Genomic DNA, 14,273 nt, shown 5'->3' with positions numbered 1-14,273 from the left:
TGCAAATCCCAAATTTTATTTAATTTGCTTTGCGGGAGCAACTGTTTTGACGAAGGCGCATCTTGTTCTAATGCTCGAAATGCGGAGTAGATAAAACAGTGGACAACTGATGAAGGGATTGTTCTTTATGTTGCCTGTCTCGTTTCTCTATTTGTTTCGTTGTTCGCCCCCAAAGTTCGTTTTCCATGTTTTCGTATTTCATGTTCTCGTTAGGTACCAGATGTGTTGGCTTTGTGAAGAAAGGGGTACTCTGACACCTTGTCAGGATACGAAACGGTGCTTACCCATGGAAAGTACAAGTGGGCCATGAGAAGGTGCTAGAGACACCTGCGACACTTGCTCACACCCTGAAACTATAAGACACAAGAAACGCCAACAGCAGAGAGAAAGTAATACCACCATTCAAGTTCGTGGGAAAAGGAGAAAAGGTGCTGACTGCAGCGAAAGGAAGAAACAGTTTACTGCAAAGAAAACCAATCGTGGGATACGGAAGTAGACTTGAGGAAAAGCTTCAATTTAGCCAAGTCGTTCAAATAAGCCTGAGACTGGTCATGGGTTTGTGGTCTGACAAGGCAAGGTAGATAATCCTGATTGAACTTACAGTTCCGTGGGTATAGAGGTGCGACCAAGCCTTTGAATAGAAGAAGCACGTCAAGTACCAGAACATTTTGCAGGATTGCAGGTTGAGGCTATGGCGATCATGGCTATTTTCAAATGAGGTTGGTTGTTGAAAATTCTTTGCCCAGTCAGCGTGGGAAACGCATACAGTCAGTGAAATAAGAAAAAAAGTGGTAAAAGTAGCTGTGTGCAGAATGGTTGAAGCAACGTAAAGAGCCACTTGTTGGTTATGAAGTAAGAAAGAGAAGTTAAGCTGTAAATCAGGAGATGATGATGTCCAGTGATTTGACCACCTCTGCTGACCCACCTACAGGAGAGTATTACGGTTCAAGATTGAAACACCTGATGATCGTTGGATGCCACACCGTTCAATATAAATCCTACCAGGTCAAAGCTACGTTCACCAAAGGTGAAGAAATAATAGGTTTGATGATACATACAAGAAAACTAGAACTCAAAACACATTATTCAAGTAGCAAGAACAACAAAAAAATATCACAGTTTAGAGTGAGAATCTCAATCTAAACTGTCCGACGAACGGGAACGTGAAACTCTGAGTAGCAGTTATTTTGTGATATTTTTGTGATGTTTTTGCGCCTTTAATAATAAATAAAGCATATTACTCTACCTCCGGTATTCGAGTACTACTTTTTCTCACCTTGCTTCGCATTTATGTGCTTACTGTGGTGTATATATATATATATATATATATATAAACATTTAAAAAAGCAACAGAGTGACTTAAGGGCCGAGCGTTTCGTGCGTTGGTACTTATCAAACTGGTGTAATCCTAAGTTTGATGTGCTAACGCACGAAACTCCCGGGCTTTAAGTCAATCGGTTGGTTCTGCTAAATATTAATAAAAATATTTTATAAATAAATAAGACTTTCTAATTTTGGCACAACACCAGCAATATGGAGGAAGGAGGTCAGTCAAAAGCGATCGACCTCAATACCTGACTGGTACTTTATTTTATCGACCCCAGAGAATGCCAGGTAAAGTTAACCTTGGCAAAATTTGAAGTAATAATAATAATAATAATAATAATAATAATAATAATAATAATAATAATCTCTATCACAAACGGGACAAGACATTTCAAGACTAGGGAACACCCTTTCTGGGTCCCAGAAAAATATTGCAAAATAAAAAAAATTTTAATCAATAAAACAAAACAAATGAAATAAAACATGAAAGAATAAGACTAAAACATCACAAGACATGAATATGAGAGAAGAGAGAAGCTTATTGGAACCGCCTGCGGTGACGTCATTGGATCACGTGATCGGGGCGGGTGCAGTGATGATCGCCGCCCGCCATTTTGACGAAGAGTGACAGCGTCTGTATGTGAGGTGAGCCTCCAATTAAATTGCCTACCGTGTGTGTGTGTAGCTGTCTGTCTTGTCTCAGTCTCATACAATATAATAACATAATATAATACTAATAATAATAATAATATAACACATACATATATATATATATACAGAGTAGCGAGAACCACATTTCATTCCCTCACTCGCTCCCTCTCTCTCACTCATTTATACTCTTTCTTTCTCTCTCTCTTTCCTTTATTGTTGTTGTTGTTTTTCGCCCCCCCCCTGCTTCGGTCAGCCCCGACATCGGGAGCAGGGCAGGCATGACCTATGATCAAATGTTCCACCCGTGACCATCCCTTTTTTTTGTCATGTGTTAGACATAGTGCAATCCTTTCCAAAATTTCATTATCCGATGTGTCCTTCCGTCCTTTTATATTTTTAAAGTCAGTCTGGTGTGATTTGAGGGTAATTTGGTTGTTATTTCTAGCAGGTCGAGTGATCGGGTAGAGGTTCGCCCCTTCGTTGGTTCGTGTTGTTGTTGCTGTTGTTGAGCTCCCCGCTCCAGCCTGCATGTGAACCCAGAGATAGGATCGAATCAGATTGACAGAGTCGGGCAGATAGAGCTATCAGTAGTGTCCCAGCCGTGGCCATCCACTCTTTGTTGTCTCGTCATATATATATGTACAGGACTCCTCTGTTTCATGTGTGGTTTTGACTGGTATTTCTAGCAGCACCGCGTAGTTTCCCTCGTTGGCTGATTGTTGCTGTTTATTTCATCCCGCTTCCTTCCGGTCAGTTCTAGTAGACAGACCAACCGTGGCCAACTCACCACAGTATCATCGTATCTGGGACGATGCAGTATTTAATGTCCTTCTTTTCAAATATCAGGGTGGGTGGGTGACTCGAGGAAGATTGTTTTTACCAGGTCAAGCAATCGTGTCGTTTAGCCCCAGGTCTGTCTCCAATCAGGTCGACAGACAGCCCCATGATTAAAAGCATTCTAAAAGTGACCATCCCATTTGTTTTTGCACGATCCTATCTCGGACTACTTCACACAATTCGTCCTTTCTTTTGATATGTGATTCGAGAGAGATTTGACTGTTATTTCTACCATATCAAATGAACACGTAGGGGTTCTCTCGTTGGCACTGGTTTATTCGTCTAACTTCGGAAATCAACGTTTATAATTTTCTATGAACTTTCTCCCCTTATTAACCATTGTATTCTTTGCTTTATTTTCTTTTTCCTAGTCTTCTGTCTCCCTAATTAATTGCCGAAAGGAGTTTAATTTTTAATTAATCATTTAGTGCCTTCTTGAAAACATGGCGATATTAGTTGTTGTTTAGACCCCCAGATCAGGTTTAGGATCGAAATAGAACCGTAGATCTATGTTGAAAGTTCTAAAGATTTCTGCTATTTTATTTATATTCATTCCAAAAGTATTCTGCACGAACAAAAAAGAAAAAACAAACATAAGAAATCCCAAAGTAAACATATTCACACACATTGTGTAATTGTCACAAACAATTAATACTACAAAAGCGAAGTACTCCTGGAATTAAATTCTACCGTCAATATTTCACTTTGCGAGCGAAACCTTACAAGATTTTCACCGCTTTAAGTGTTTGTTATCGAAAGTTCTAATCGTTTATTATATTCCAATAAAAATGTGTTTTGATTTGTCTTCATTTAATTTGAGGATTTCAGCGAAAATAATGTGTTGGAATTTACAATTAAAAAAAAATCGTTAACGAGAATATGCAGTGAAACATTTAAAATGTTTTTTAAAAAAACCTCATTAGATCGTTTTTTTATTCTTTTTTCAAAAACTCAGGTTTTATATAATAATGTGAGCAAGGCTAAATAAATAGCATTTTATATTAAAAGCACGTTGCATTCACTCAACAATGGTAAATATCTTTTTCCTAAAATCGGGACTCCACATGTCTGTGACAAATTGAGGACAAATTTCAAACATTTCCAGTAAAAAGTTTCTGTCTCGTCACTAAAAAGTTTCAGAGGTTAAAATATATTATTAGAAAAACATTCAGAATCGACTGAAATACCATTTCAAATCGTTAGTTATATTCCCATATAAGAGATCTGAAAACTCTTGAAAATTTCACTATCATTCATGAAATATTTATTTATTTTATTTATTTTGTGGATCAAAACGAAAGATGGAATAATTCTGAACAGTGTATATGGGTATGCTTGTAGTTGTTGTAAAAACTCTACTAATGAACGTTTCATTTGTATCTTTTTAGAAGCAGAAATTCATTCTAAAACTCTTTAACATAAAATTTAATATCAATGGTTAGTGGAAAAAAAAGTCTTAAACGAATTTATATTTCGGAGGAATTCTGATGGTTATTTTTATTCCATTTGGCTCCGAAGGAATTTAACACACCAAACTACACTTCTACCAATGTTTTGTAATTAGCGCAACTAAATCTATGTTATGTGTGAATGTTGATTATAATTATTACTTATATATGTTGTAAATTATGTTTCTTCTAGTTTATTTAATTACTAACTTTAAAAAAAACAAATTAATACTGCTTTTATATATATATAAACGTATTTTCGTACCTTGGTTTATTTAATCGTGTTGTTTAACCCTAGGTCAACCTCATCAAGCTGATTTATGATTAAAGTTGTTTTTTTTTTTGTTTTTTTGCTAACATAGCTGTGACTGAAGGGGAACTGGCTGTTACTTTTTGTATTTCCTCAGTTACACTCGTCTCGTGGGTCAGGATAATTGTAAAAATTTACCAGAAAAGGGAACGAAATTTGTGTTTAGACATAAAATGTGGAAAATCAAATTTTTGGGACAGAAAATTCTTTTACAGAAGGAAATAATCACCCAGTTTGTTTAACTTCTTCATAAGGTAGTGAAAACAATTCTGAAAGTCCGCTAATCAGAGTTTGGAGACGAGTGTAATAGTAAAAATTCACTGCTGTTTCTAGCAGGTCGAATATAGATACTTGCTCGTTAGCTTATAACTTATTTTATTTACCAACGAGGTCAACTGTACACAGTTGATCGATAGGCTAGAAATAACTGCCAAATTCCTTCGAATCATGCTTTACCAAATTAAAAAGGACTTCTATGGTTGGAATGGGTCGATCTCCAAGCTCACTGCCCCTCTTGGTTTTTCACTTGGTGACCTCTTGCCATGTCCTCATTAACTGGGATCTCCACAAGACATCTGGACCATCTGATTGGGGAGCCTCAAGTGGCATACGTGAGATGGAACCAGCTTAGCCTGCACCCTTCTGACGTCCATCCCCCCTCCCCCCTCTGTGGACATCTGGTCCTTTCAAAAGAAATGGGATGTTGTCCAATACATTAATGAACAGAAGTTAGCAGAAAACTTGTTAATAATATCAAAAGGTATCAAGCTAAATTCATTGATCATCATATGAAAAAAAAAAGCCATGAACATTTTGGTGACATCTGAAAAAAGGGAAAGGAAGAAAAAGCTAGAGAGAGAGAGAGAGAGCATGTTTAAAGGTTACAGAAAGTTGTGTGAGGGACAGGAGACTGTGGGGTCCATGATTGATGAAACCTGCTGAGAAAAAAGCTGGGAAAGGCATTTACCCAGCAACTGACTTTTCTTTCATTCAAGAGATTTCTCTACAAGAACTAAGTAATTGGCCACTGAGTTCTAAAACTGGAATGTGGTTTGAGGGAGATTTGGCTGCTATTTCTAGTATGTCAAATAACCGTGTAGAGGCTCTGCCAGGCCGTATACCATATTCTAACTGCACACTTAACTGTATAATAGAGAAACAGAATGCCTACTAATGTCTTTTTCTGAGATACAATGAGTTGTGTCGTGCAGTGATACAATACACCCAGTTATTGTGATTTCTTATCAAGAAACACCTTAGAAAATGAAACACTTCACCTGTCGTGAATGTTAATTCACCTGTCATAAATCTCAGGTACATTTTAGAAATGCCAAATGCCAATGACAGTAGGTTAATAAAAGAATAAATTATGAATTAAAATAATCACAATTTTTTCATTGATAATTGTCATTTCATTCTTGTAAATATAATTTAATATCATAATTTACACAGAGGTAGCTTCAAGGTTATTTTTTTCTTTGTTGTTATTGTGTAGGTGATGTTTTAGTCCAGATGGGTCATAGAAGTGGTGTTACCCACCACTTACCAAAACACTCTTCCAATGTTGGCAACTACTCACATTGTGTCACCCACAGCGTCTCCTAATCTACCAGAGTCGAAAAGGTAAAGGCCTTCTTTTCTTTCTTTTATTTAGATCAAATTTATACATTTTTTAACGATGTTTAGCAAGAGCTGTATGTGTCGAATGATGGCATAAAAGTTCCATCTTCTCTTTTCATTGTAATTCTATATGAAAACTCAGTAAAAAAGTCTAAGTAAGATGTAACTGGCCAACGTTTTAAATTGATGCTATTTACAATTCAAAACATGCTACAGATTGTTTAAGACAAAACAATATGACCTTCTACAATGATCTTCTGCTACTCTGAAATAGTAAGTTACTTACTACCTTTACCTAAGTCCACCTTGGACACATCTGTCTCTCCTCTTATCTCTTCCTTTCTACCTCTGCTCAAATAATTTTGTTCAGTCCTTCATCTCCAGAACATCAATCACCACTGTTTATAGCAGCACTCACACAATGCACACACACACACACAGAGGCATTCATATCGTTCTCATCTGTTTAATCCCAGTCACAAGGCTACCATAGAAAACTCTTTCCCATGGTTCTCTGCAATGGAAATATATTAATAAATATTGGATTAGCTATCTCTTCTATAACATCCCATGGGAGGATTTATACCCAGCTCTAAAAGCTTAAGAAACCCTAAATAGTATTGCCAAATTGTTTGTAACCCTTTATCTATATGTAGCAATCCTTGTTGACTGATTGGTAGATTAAACTATACTGAGGAGGTCTAATAGACTGAATTATGTCCAGAGTTGTCCTTTGTGAGCAAACATCAAACCTTCCTTCCTCCAAATACGTAAATTAACTTTGAGAAATTAATTAATTGATGTTATGTAAATTAATGAAGAAAACTATTAAAGGCTGGCTGTGTAATGAGAACCTACATTCTCATTACAGCAAATATTAAAGGAAGGATGAGACATAGGCAAGAGGATTGAGGTGATGAAGCTGAAGACCAAATAGAAGACCAATTGTGAAATCGGAAATACATGTTTCCTTTTATTATGAATATTTTTCCTAAAAACATAAGAATTTCAATTTTTCCTTCCTCTTCATATGTGTGTCACCTCATCCATACAAAACCATTTGATATTTCTCATTGTTTTAATCGTGTGTTTTCCAGTAGCACCACCAGCAGTGGTACAAGCACTACAACGTCTGTGATTACTCAGCAATCGACCAGCAGCGGACAACAAAGTTCTGAATCCCATAGTCTTGAACATGAGAAGAAAGCAATTTGTCGGTATGCCAGCTTCTTTGACATTCTTCTGTTTCACTATCTCATCTCAGCAAACAAAATGGTATTTTCATATTTCATCATCATCATCATCATCATCATCATTTAACACCTGTTCACATGGGTTGGACAGTTTGGCATGGAGTGATGAGCTGAAGGGCTGCACCAAGCTCTGGTGTCTGCTTCAGCATGATTTCTACATCTGGACACCTCTCAGAAGGCCAGCTGCTTTACAGAGTGTCCTGGATGGGTTTTGTAGTGGCACTGGCACTGGGGAGGTCACCCAGGTCCTACAAGACAAGATTCCTCAACCGAGTGGAATATAGCAATGAGGGATATGAAAATATGATGGGGAGGCAGGAGTGAGGGTCTTGCTGAAGAGGTGGATACATGGCTTCCCCGTCTGGAAAGAGAGAGGCAGGATGTGAGGTTAAGGTACAAGGTGAATAGGAAAGGGAGAATAGGGTAAAGGGACAGAAACGTGTGGGTGGGTCAGTGTGTGCAGTGGGGTGTGAAAAGAGTGTGACAAATGATTAGAAATGGAAATAAAGTTGGGTGCAGTGAATGTCAATTTAGGGGAGGGAAAGAAAGGGAGGAGGAGTTGACAAGGAACAGTAGTAGGGATACAATATGAAGTGTAGGGGACCACAACAAGTGGTGAGATGCCATGGAAGCATGGAAAAAAAAAACGAAACATAGTGATGGGAATGGTTTTGTGATAAAGGTACAAGATATGTGGTCCCAAGATCAAGAATCCATAGGTTACTACTGGTATAGTGACATGTCCCGACATGCAAGGCTCTCAGAGAGAAGAAGGCTGTAAGTCTGTTTTTAAATATGTGATTAATTTTATAGAAATTCTTTGTATTTATATTAAATGTGAGATTGTATTTTTGTTTTGTATTGAACCAGGCACCCCCTCTTTCCTTTGATGGCTCTGTTATTTGAGAAATGTGAACGTGCAACTCAAACCCCTGATTGTCCAGCAGGAGATAGTTTTGATGTTGACATTCAGGCTTTTGTGCAACACCAGGAGAAGGACCGTAATCCTTTTTTCAGTGATGACACAGAATTGGATAGTTTAGTAAGTTCCATCACGCATCCAGAACATTCTTTTAAAAAAGATTTTCATAACTAAAATGTGATTTTGTTTTCCTTTATCTAAATTGAATTGTTTTACTGGTACCAGTCTTTGGAGCCTTGCTGCAGCCCTGCTGGAGCCATCCCTCTCCTTCAACAGTTTGCCACAATTTATATAATCCCATATTTAGTCTTGTTTTGTGCTTCTCCAATCAACCTGTAAACTCCTCACCTGAACATATAACAATACAAATCATAAACCGTATCATTCAGTCTGCTATAATGAATCTATAAACACATATAAAACATCCAAGGGTATATTTTTTCCCCTCTGAAGATTTTATGCTCAGGTCATATGAATATAAATTTAATATTTACTTAATATTTATTGAGTATTAATTGAAACAGCTGGAAGTAAAGATGATTAATTTGCTGTTAATAATAAACAATTATTAACTTCCCAATCTCCATTTTCTTTTTCTTTTTTTATATGAGTATAAACTATATGTTTATATATATACCTATTATTTTAAGGAAATTAATTCCCCATAACACTAGGTGTTGAACCAGTATTTTCTTGCATGAAACCATCCCTTCATGAGGTTAACAAAGCTTCTAATTAAATATATATACATACATACAAATATATATACATATATATATGTGATGGAAGATGAAGATGTCCAAGATGTGCAATGGAATCAAAACTGGAATCTGATAGCTGCAAAGTGATCTTCTTAATACTATGGCTCTCTGAGTGTCCTTTTGAATTTGTTTTGAAAGTTCTTCGATTATTGGAACAGAAACATGGGTTGTAAAGTGTTAGAAACAAGTGTCAACATGAACTCACTGTGTGTCTGCTGAACTAATGTTTCTATTTTCCCTCTTCTTCAGATGGTGAAAGCTATTCAGGTTTTACGTATCCATCTACTGGAGTTGGAGAAAGTGAATGAGTTGTGCAAGGATTTCTGCAACCGTTATATAACATGCCTGAAAAGCAAGATGCAGAGCGAGCACCTCCTGCGCACCGAGGTGCATTCGCCAACCCCCAATTTTGATGGTTCAATGAGCAGCAGTAGTGGCAGCAACTCAGGAAATGTCACTCCTTCTCTCAGCACCAGTTCCTCACAGCTAACTCCAACTACAACAGGGCCATCATCAGCCACTGGAACCACTGGCATCACTACCACCACAAGCAGCAGCGGTGGTGGTGGTGGTGGTAGCGGAAGTAGCACCAGCAACCACCACCACCACCACCACCACCATAGCACCAGTACCACCACCACTACCACCAGCACCACCAGCACCACCACCAATAATACTCTAGCTGCAGCTGCTGCTGCTGCTGTTTCACTCCAAGGTCAGTTGCAGATGCAGCAGCAAGTTGTTGCCTCAATGGCTGCCAACAATGTCCTCATTCAGCAGGGTTTAGCTGCTGCTGCTGTACAACCAGCTGCTCTTTCAATGGGTTCCTTAGGACAGGGGCAGATTGTATCTGGGGGAACTGTGTATCAAATGGTGCAAACACCACAAGGTATTGTTGCACAGCCAATTCAGGTTTGTACACTTTGGTTTATTGTTCACATTCTCTGATCTGTGTTGAAATATAGTTTCTCTCAACTCAAATATTGCATCTGCTTAGATCCTCTTTCACTTGGAGCAAAGCATCACCCATGCACAAGCAGAGCTCAATTGCTTGATTCTATCAAACGACTCAAAAGATTGGCTTTCTCATAAATTTGATTTTCTCAAAGCAGGTCCATTGAGAATAGTTTTGCATACAAATTGTTCTCAACTGAAAAAAACCTACTTCTGTTTTTTTTAATCACAACATAGTCTCACTTATTGAGTACAATGAATTAAAAAAAAACTTTAATCATCTGAGATTATCCATGTGATTAGTAAACAAAAACCTCCATCATGGGATGTTTAAAAGTCTGAAAAATCATTCAACAAGGAAGATAACTACAATAACCAAAATTTTGGGAAATTAACTTTTGTTAAAAGACAATTAGTGCAGCAGACATAATTAGTGATTTATTCTTTTGTGAAGATTCCTTGAACACCAGCAGTCAGCAGTGATGGTCATTTTAATGGGGTATATTTAGGAGCAGTGTATTATAATTAAATACCATGTACAAGAGAGAGAAGCGCATGGGGGTACTTTGTGAGGTTAATGTTCTCTTTACTATTGTTAGTGGATAAAATCCTTGTTGAGTCTTCCTCTTTTTTCTTTGAATGAATTCTCCCTGTCTGTTACCCTTTCAGATTCGAACTGCTTCACTTCCTAACCAAGTGGCAAGTGGTTCACCTCTTATTCATGGTAGTACCCCTTTGTCACAGATTGGTGTTGTTGGAACTCCCAACATCATCGGACAAATCCCTGTTACTTCTGCTCCACCAACTCCAGGTAAATGCGACAATGCGAATGATATTTTTATATTCTTCAATTTTCTTCTTCTTTGATTGTCTGTCTGTTTGGCTGACTCTTTTCATTACTATTACTTACTAGTGGGGGAGGCAGGTGGGGGTGGTTAGCAAATATCAGTAACTTAGTACCTGACTGATTCTGGAACAATGAAAGGCAAAGTGGACTTCAACAGAATTTGGACATAGATTGTTAAAGAGATGTAACTAAATACCACAAGGTATTTTGTCTTGCCATCTAATGATTCTGCCAAATAATATTAATAATAATAATTTTTTATATAGACAGAAGATCAGAAATTTTCTAGTGAGGTATGGTGTAAGCTGATTCAATCAACCCCCAAACTATCCATTTCTACAAGATATAATTTGTAGATCAGACAAATAAACACATATCTATGTTAAATGATTCACCTATCTATTTATTCGTCTCCCTGTCTGTTTTGCTTTTCTGTCTCCCTGCATTATTCTTCTGTTGTCTGTTGTCAGCACCAACCCAGATCACTCCTATGGGCAGCCTTGCTCAACTTGGTTCCGATGATGAAGATATGATTTGTAAAAGAAAAACTAAAAGAGGAATCCTGCCTAAGACTGCAACTAAAATTATGAGATCCTGGCTCTTTCAGAATATTGTGGTTTGTATTTGGTTTAGTTCTTTCGTGTAAATTTTAAATTCCTTTCAATCCTTCATTTACTTTTACTTTTAAAACCCCTACATTGATAATTTCACTTGTTGTCCTGTGTAGCTCTCTTCTGATCCAACTTGCCCCGAATGCTGCACTAAACCCTGACACCCTCATAAGAGGGGGTGGGGTGTGTTTGTTTCTCTTCATATCTGGCCTTTGCAGGGCACTGATGGCTGCTGTTAGTTTATGTCCTTGTAATATAGCATTTCAACAAAAATGGACCAGAATTTTGTAGTAGATCATTTGATCCACTAAAACATTCAAGGCAGTCCTCCAGTATGGTCAGTACCTGAAACCAGTACATACATACATGTGTGTGCGTTTACATTGTCCAGATTTCTCTGATACCTCAAGGCTGTGGCAGAAAACATTCAGTCAAAATGTCTTTCAGGGAGGAGCAAACCCACAAAAAAAATGGTTGTGAAGCACATGTTTTAAGCACATAACCATTGAAAAGATAAGAGTTGTTTTTGAAATAACAAAAATACTCCCAAAAGAACTGGAACAAAGAAATAGCAATGTGTAAATGAAATGCATTTTCAGTTGTGAAGCTGGTCACTTGCAAATGTTTCAATTCCTGATGTGTCAAATTTGTTTCATTTCTCAAGCACCCATATCCTTCAGAAGATGAAAAAAGACAAATTGCAGCCCAGACAAACCTAACATTACTTCAAGTCAACAACTGGTAAGCTCAATGATAAAAACTATTTTATTGTTATCTTAAATTAATCATCTTCTCTGCCTGCCTCTCCTCTCTTTGCATCTCTTCTGCCCCATGGTTTTATACAGGGTACTCCTACACCTTTTTTTTTTTCATATTGACAATGGCCCCTTCCCAGCTGGCAGTAGGGTCCTGTCTTTGTTTTTTTAACATATTAATAGATAAATCTTTGAGAATTAAATCATAAACATACAGACGTCCCAAGGATTGTTCATATGGTGTTGTTTGTAAACATGTCTGGGTTGTTTGTTGGTTGATAAACTGGGAGATTATTACCCCCTATGGAGACAGGGTGGGGAGTCAGTGACAGGAAAGATATCTGACTGTAGGATGCTCTGCCTCAGTATACTCCTGTCTGACCCAGACAAGCATGGAAAAGTAGATGTTAAAACGATGAGGATGATGAAGTCTATAAGCTTGGACAAGTATATATGCCATGGTGGGAATGGAGATGGGGAAAGATGAATCTTGTGTTTCAAGACTGATTCTTTGAGAGAAAACAATTTTTCAACTCAGTTCTTTGTTTGCTTTTCTCTCTTACTCTTTCCAGGTTCATCAACGCTCGTCGACGTATATTGCAGCCGATGCTGGATGCCAGCAATCCTGACCAAGCCAAAGTGAAGAAAAATAAGCCACCGAATCGACCTCTTCAAAGGTTCTGGCCTGAAAATATTGCCAATCTACGTCCCCAGATACCTACGACTCTCGATGGTAACCTTTCGGGTAGCTCCAGTCCTCTGTCTATTGGAGATGCTGATGGGATTGGGGATGCAGCATCCAATGAGAGCAGCTCTTTAGCCACATCAAGCCAGCCGTCCAATCAAACCATAGTGCTACCCAATATGGAAACAGCAACTTGTAAGTTGAATTTCTTGTAGGGGTCAGGTACCCAGTTGTAAGTTCATGGTTTTGATCCCCATACTCAGCAGTGTGATCTGTTCTTGAACAAAACCCTGTAGGGGTCATTAGACAGTAGTAAAAATAGATGTACTGAAGGATGCCATCTGCATGAAAACAATGGTTGAAATAGCATTACTATAATGTCTGTAGCTTGTCTGATGTGAAGAACTACACAGAAACTATTCAACCTCTTTAATATCAAACTGCCTAAGGCCACCCCTGACTCCATTGTACAAACTTCCCATTTTAAACTGTTCTAGATTAAACCTCCTATCAATATTTCATATTAATTTGTATTCCAAAAAACCTGTTTAAAGTTGTAAATTCTTGAATATTTGTTCAAAGTTAATTGAAACAAAGGGGCAGAATATTTCAACAGAAATACACTAAATCATGTTTTTCTTTCTTTCTTTTTCAGTTGTCATTAATGATGGCCATATTGTCAATGCTTCCACATCCCTGGACAAATTCCGTTCTTTGGATCACATTGCTGGTCACCCTTCTCTTTCAAACATCTCGGAAGCATCCAAGTTCATTCACAATAGCAACATCAATGCTTCCACCATCATGACCACCACAACCACCGCCACCACCACTGCCATTACAACGTCTTCCATCATCATCAGCAACAACAACACCACCACCACTGCCACCACCACTGCTCCCACCACTAGTCGTGGTGGTAATAGTGGACTCAGCAGCCACAGCATTGACAATAGTAGTAGTAGTAGTAGTAGTAGTAGTAGTAGTAGTAGTAGTAACTCAGCTGGTGCTAAAGCTGGTACTACTACTCACCGAACAAACAAAGAGATTGACCAAAATAACACAGGGAAAGACTTAACCGCTTGCAGTAGTAGCAGTAGTAGTAGTAGTAGTAGTAGTAATTGTGGTAGTGGTATTGATGCAATCAGACAGCAGACTGTCTGTTTGACTGACAACAATCTACAGGACTCTCCCTTGCTGCAGCAATGAACAACTCCAAATAACAAACACAAATCTTGTGCTTATATTTTCACTCTTTGCAAATGTGAATTTTTTTTTATTATTACTATTATA

At 37.8% G+C, this 14,273-nt stretch overlaps 1 protein-coding gene across 3 annotated transcripts; it reads left to right on the top strand.

Annotated features, from left to right (window-relative positions):
- The first annotated feature begins 1,863 nt into the window (after positions 1-1,863).
- LOC106867602 (homeobox protein PKNOX2) lies at positions 1,864-14,267 on the top strand. 3 transcript variants are annotated; one of them, XM_052975026.1, is made up of 10 exons: positions 1,864-1,971; positions 6,068-6,195; positions 7,293-7,409; positions 8,316-8,487; positions 9,378-10,040; positions 10,752-10,893; positions 11,400-11,545; positions 12,205-12,281; positions 12,868-13,175; positions 13,636-14,267. In XM_052975026.1, the coding sequence occupies exons 2-10, from the start codon at positions 6,134-6,136 to the stop codon at positions 14,187-14,189; spliced, it is 2,241 nt and encodes a 746-aa protein (XP_052830986.1). In that variant the 5' UTR covers positions 1,864-1,971; positions 6,068-6,133; the 3' UTR covers positions 14,190-14,267. The 3 variants fall into 3 exon arrangements, with proteins under 3 accessions (XP_052830986.1, XP_014768004.1, XP_052830987.1); XM_014912518.2 differs by having other exon boundaries at positions 7,290-7,409; XM_052975027.1 differs by lacking the exon at positions 9,378-10,040 and having other exon boundaries at positions 7,290-7,409.
- Positions 14,268-14,273: the final 6 nt, after the last annotated feature.

Source organism: Octopus bimaculoides, chromosome 20, assembly GCF_001194135.2.
Source record: "Octopus bimaculoides isolate UCB-OBI-ISO-001 chromosome 20, ASM119413v2, whole genome shotgun sequence".
In the NCBI taxonomy this organism is placed as follows: domain Eukaryota; kingdom Metazoa; phylum Mollusca; class Cephalopoda; order Octopoda; family Octopodidae; genus Octopus; species Octopus bimaculoides.
The sequence above is the reverse complement of the archived record's forward strand: the minus strand, read 5'-3'. Positions and strand labels throughout refer to the sequence as shown.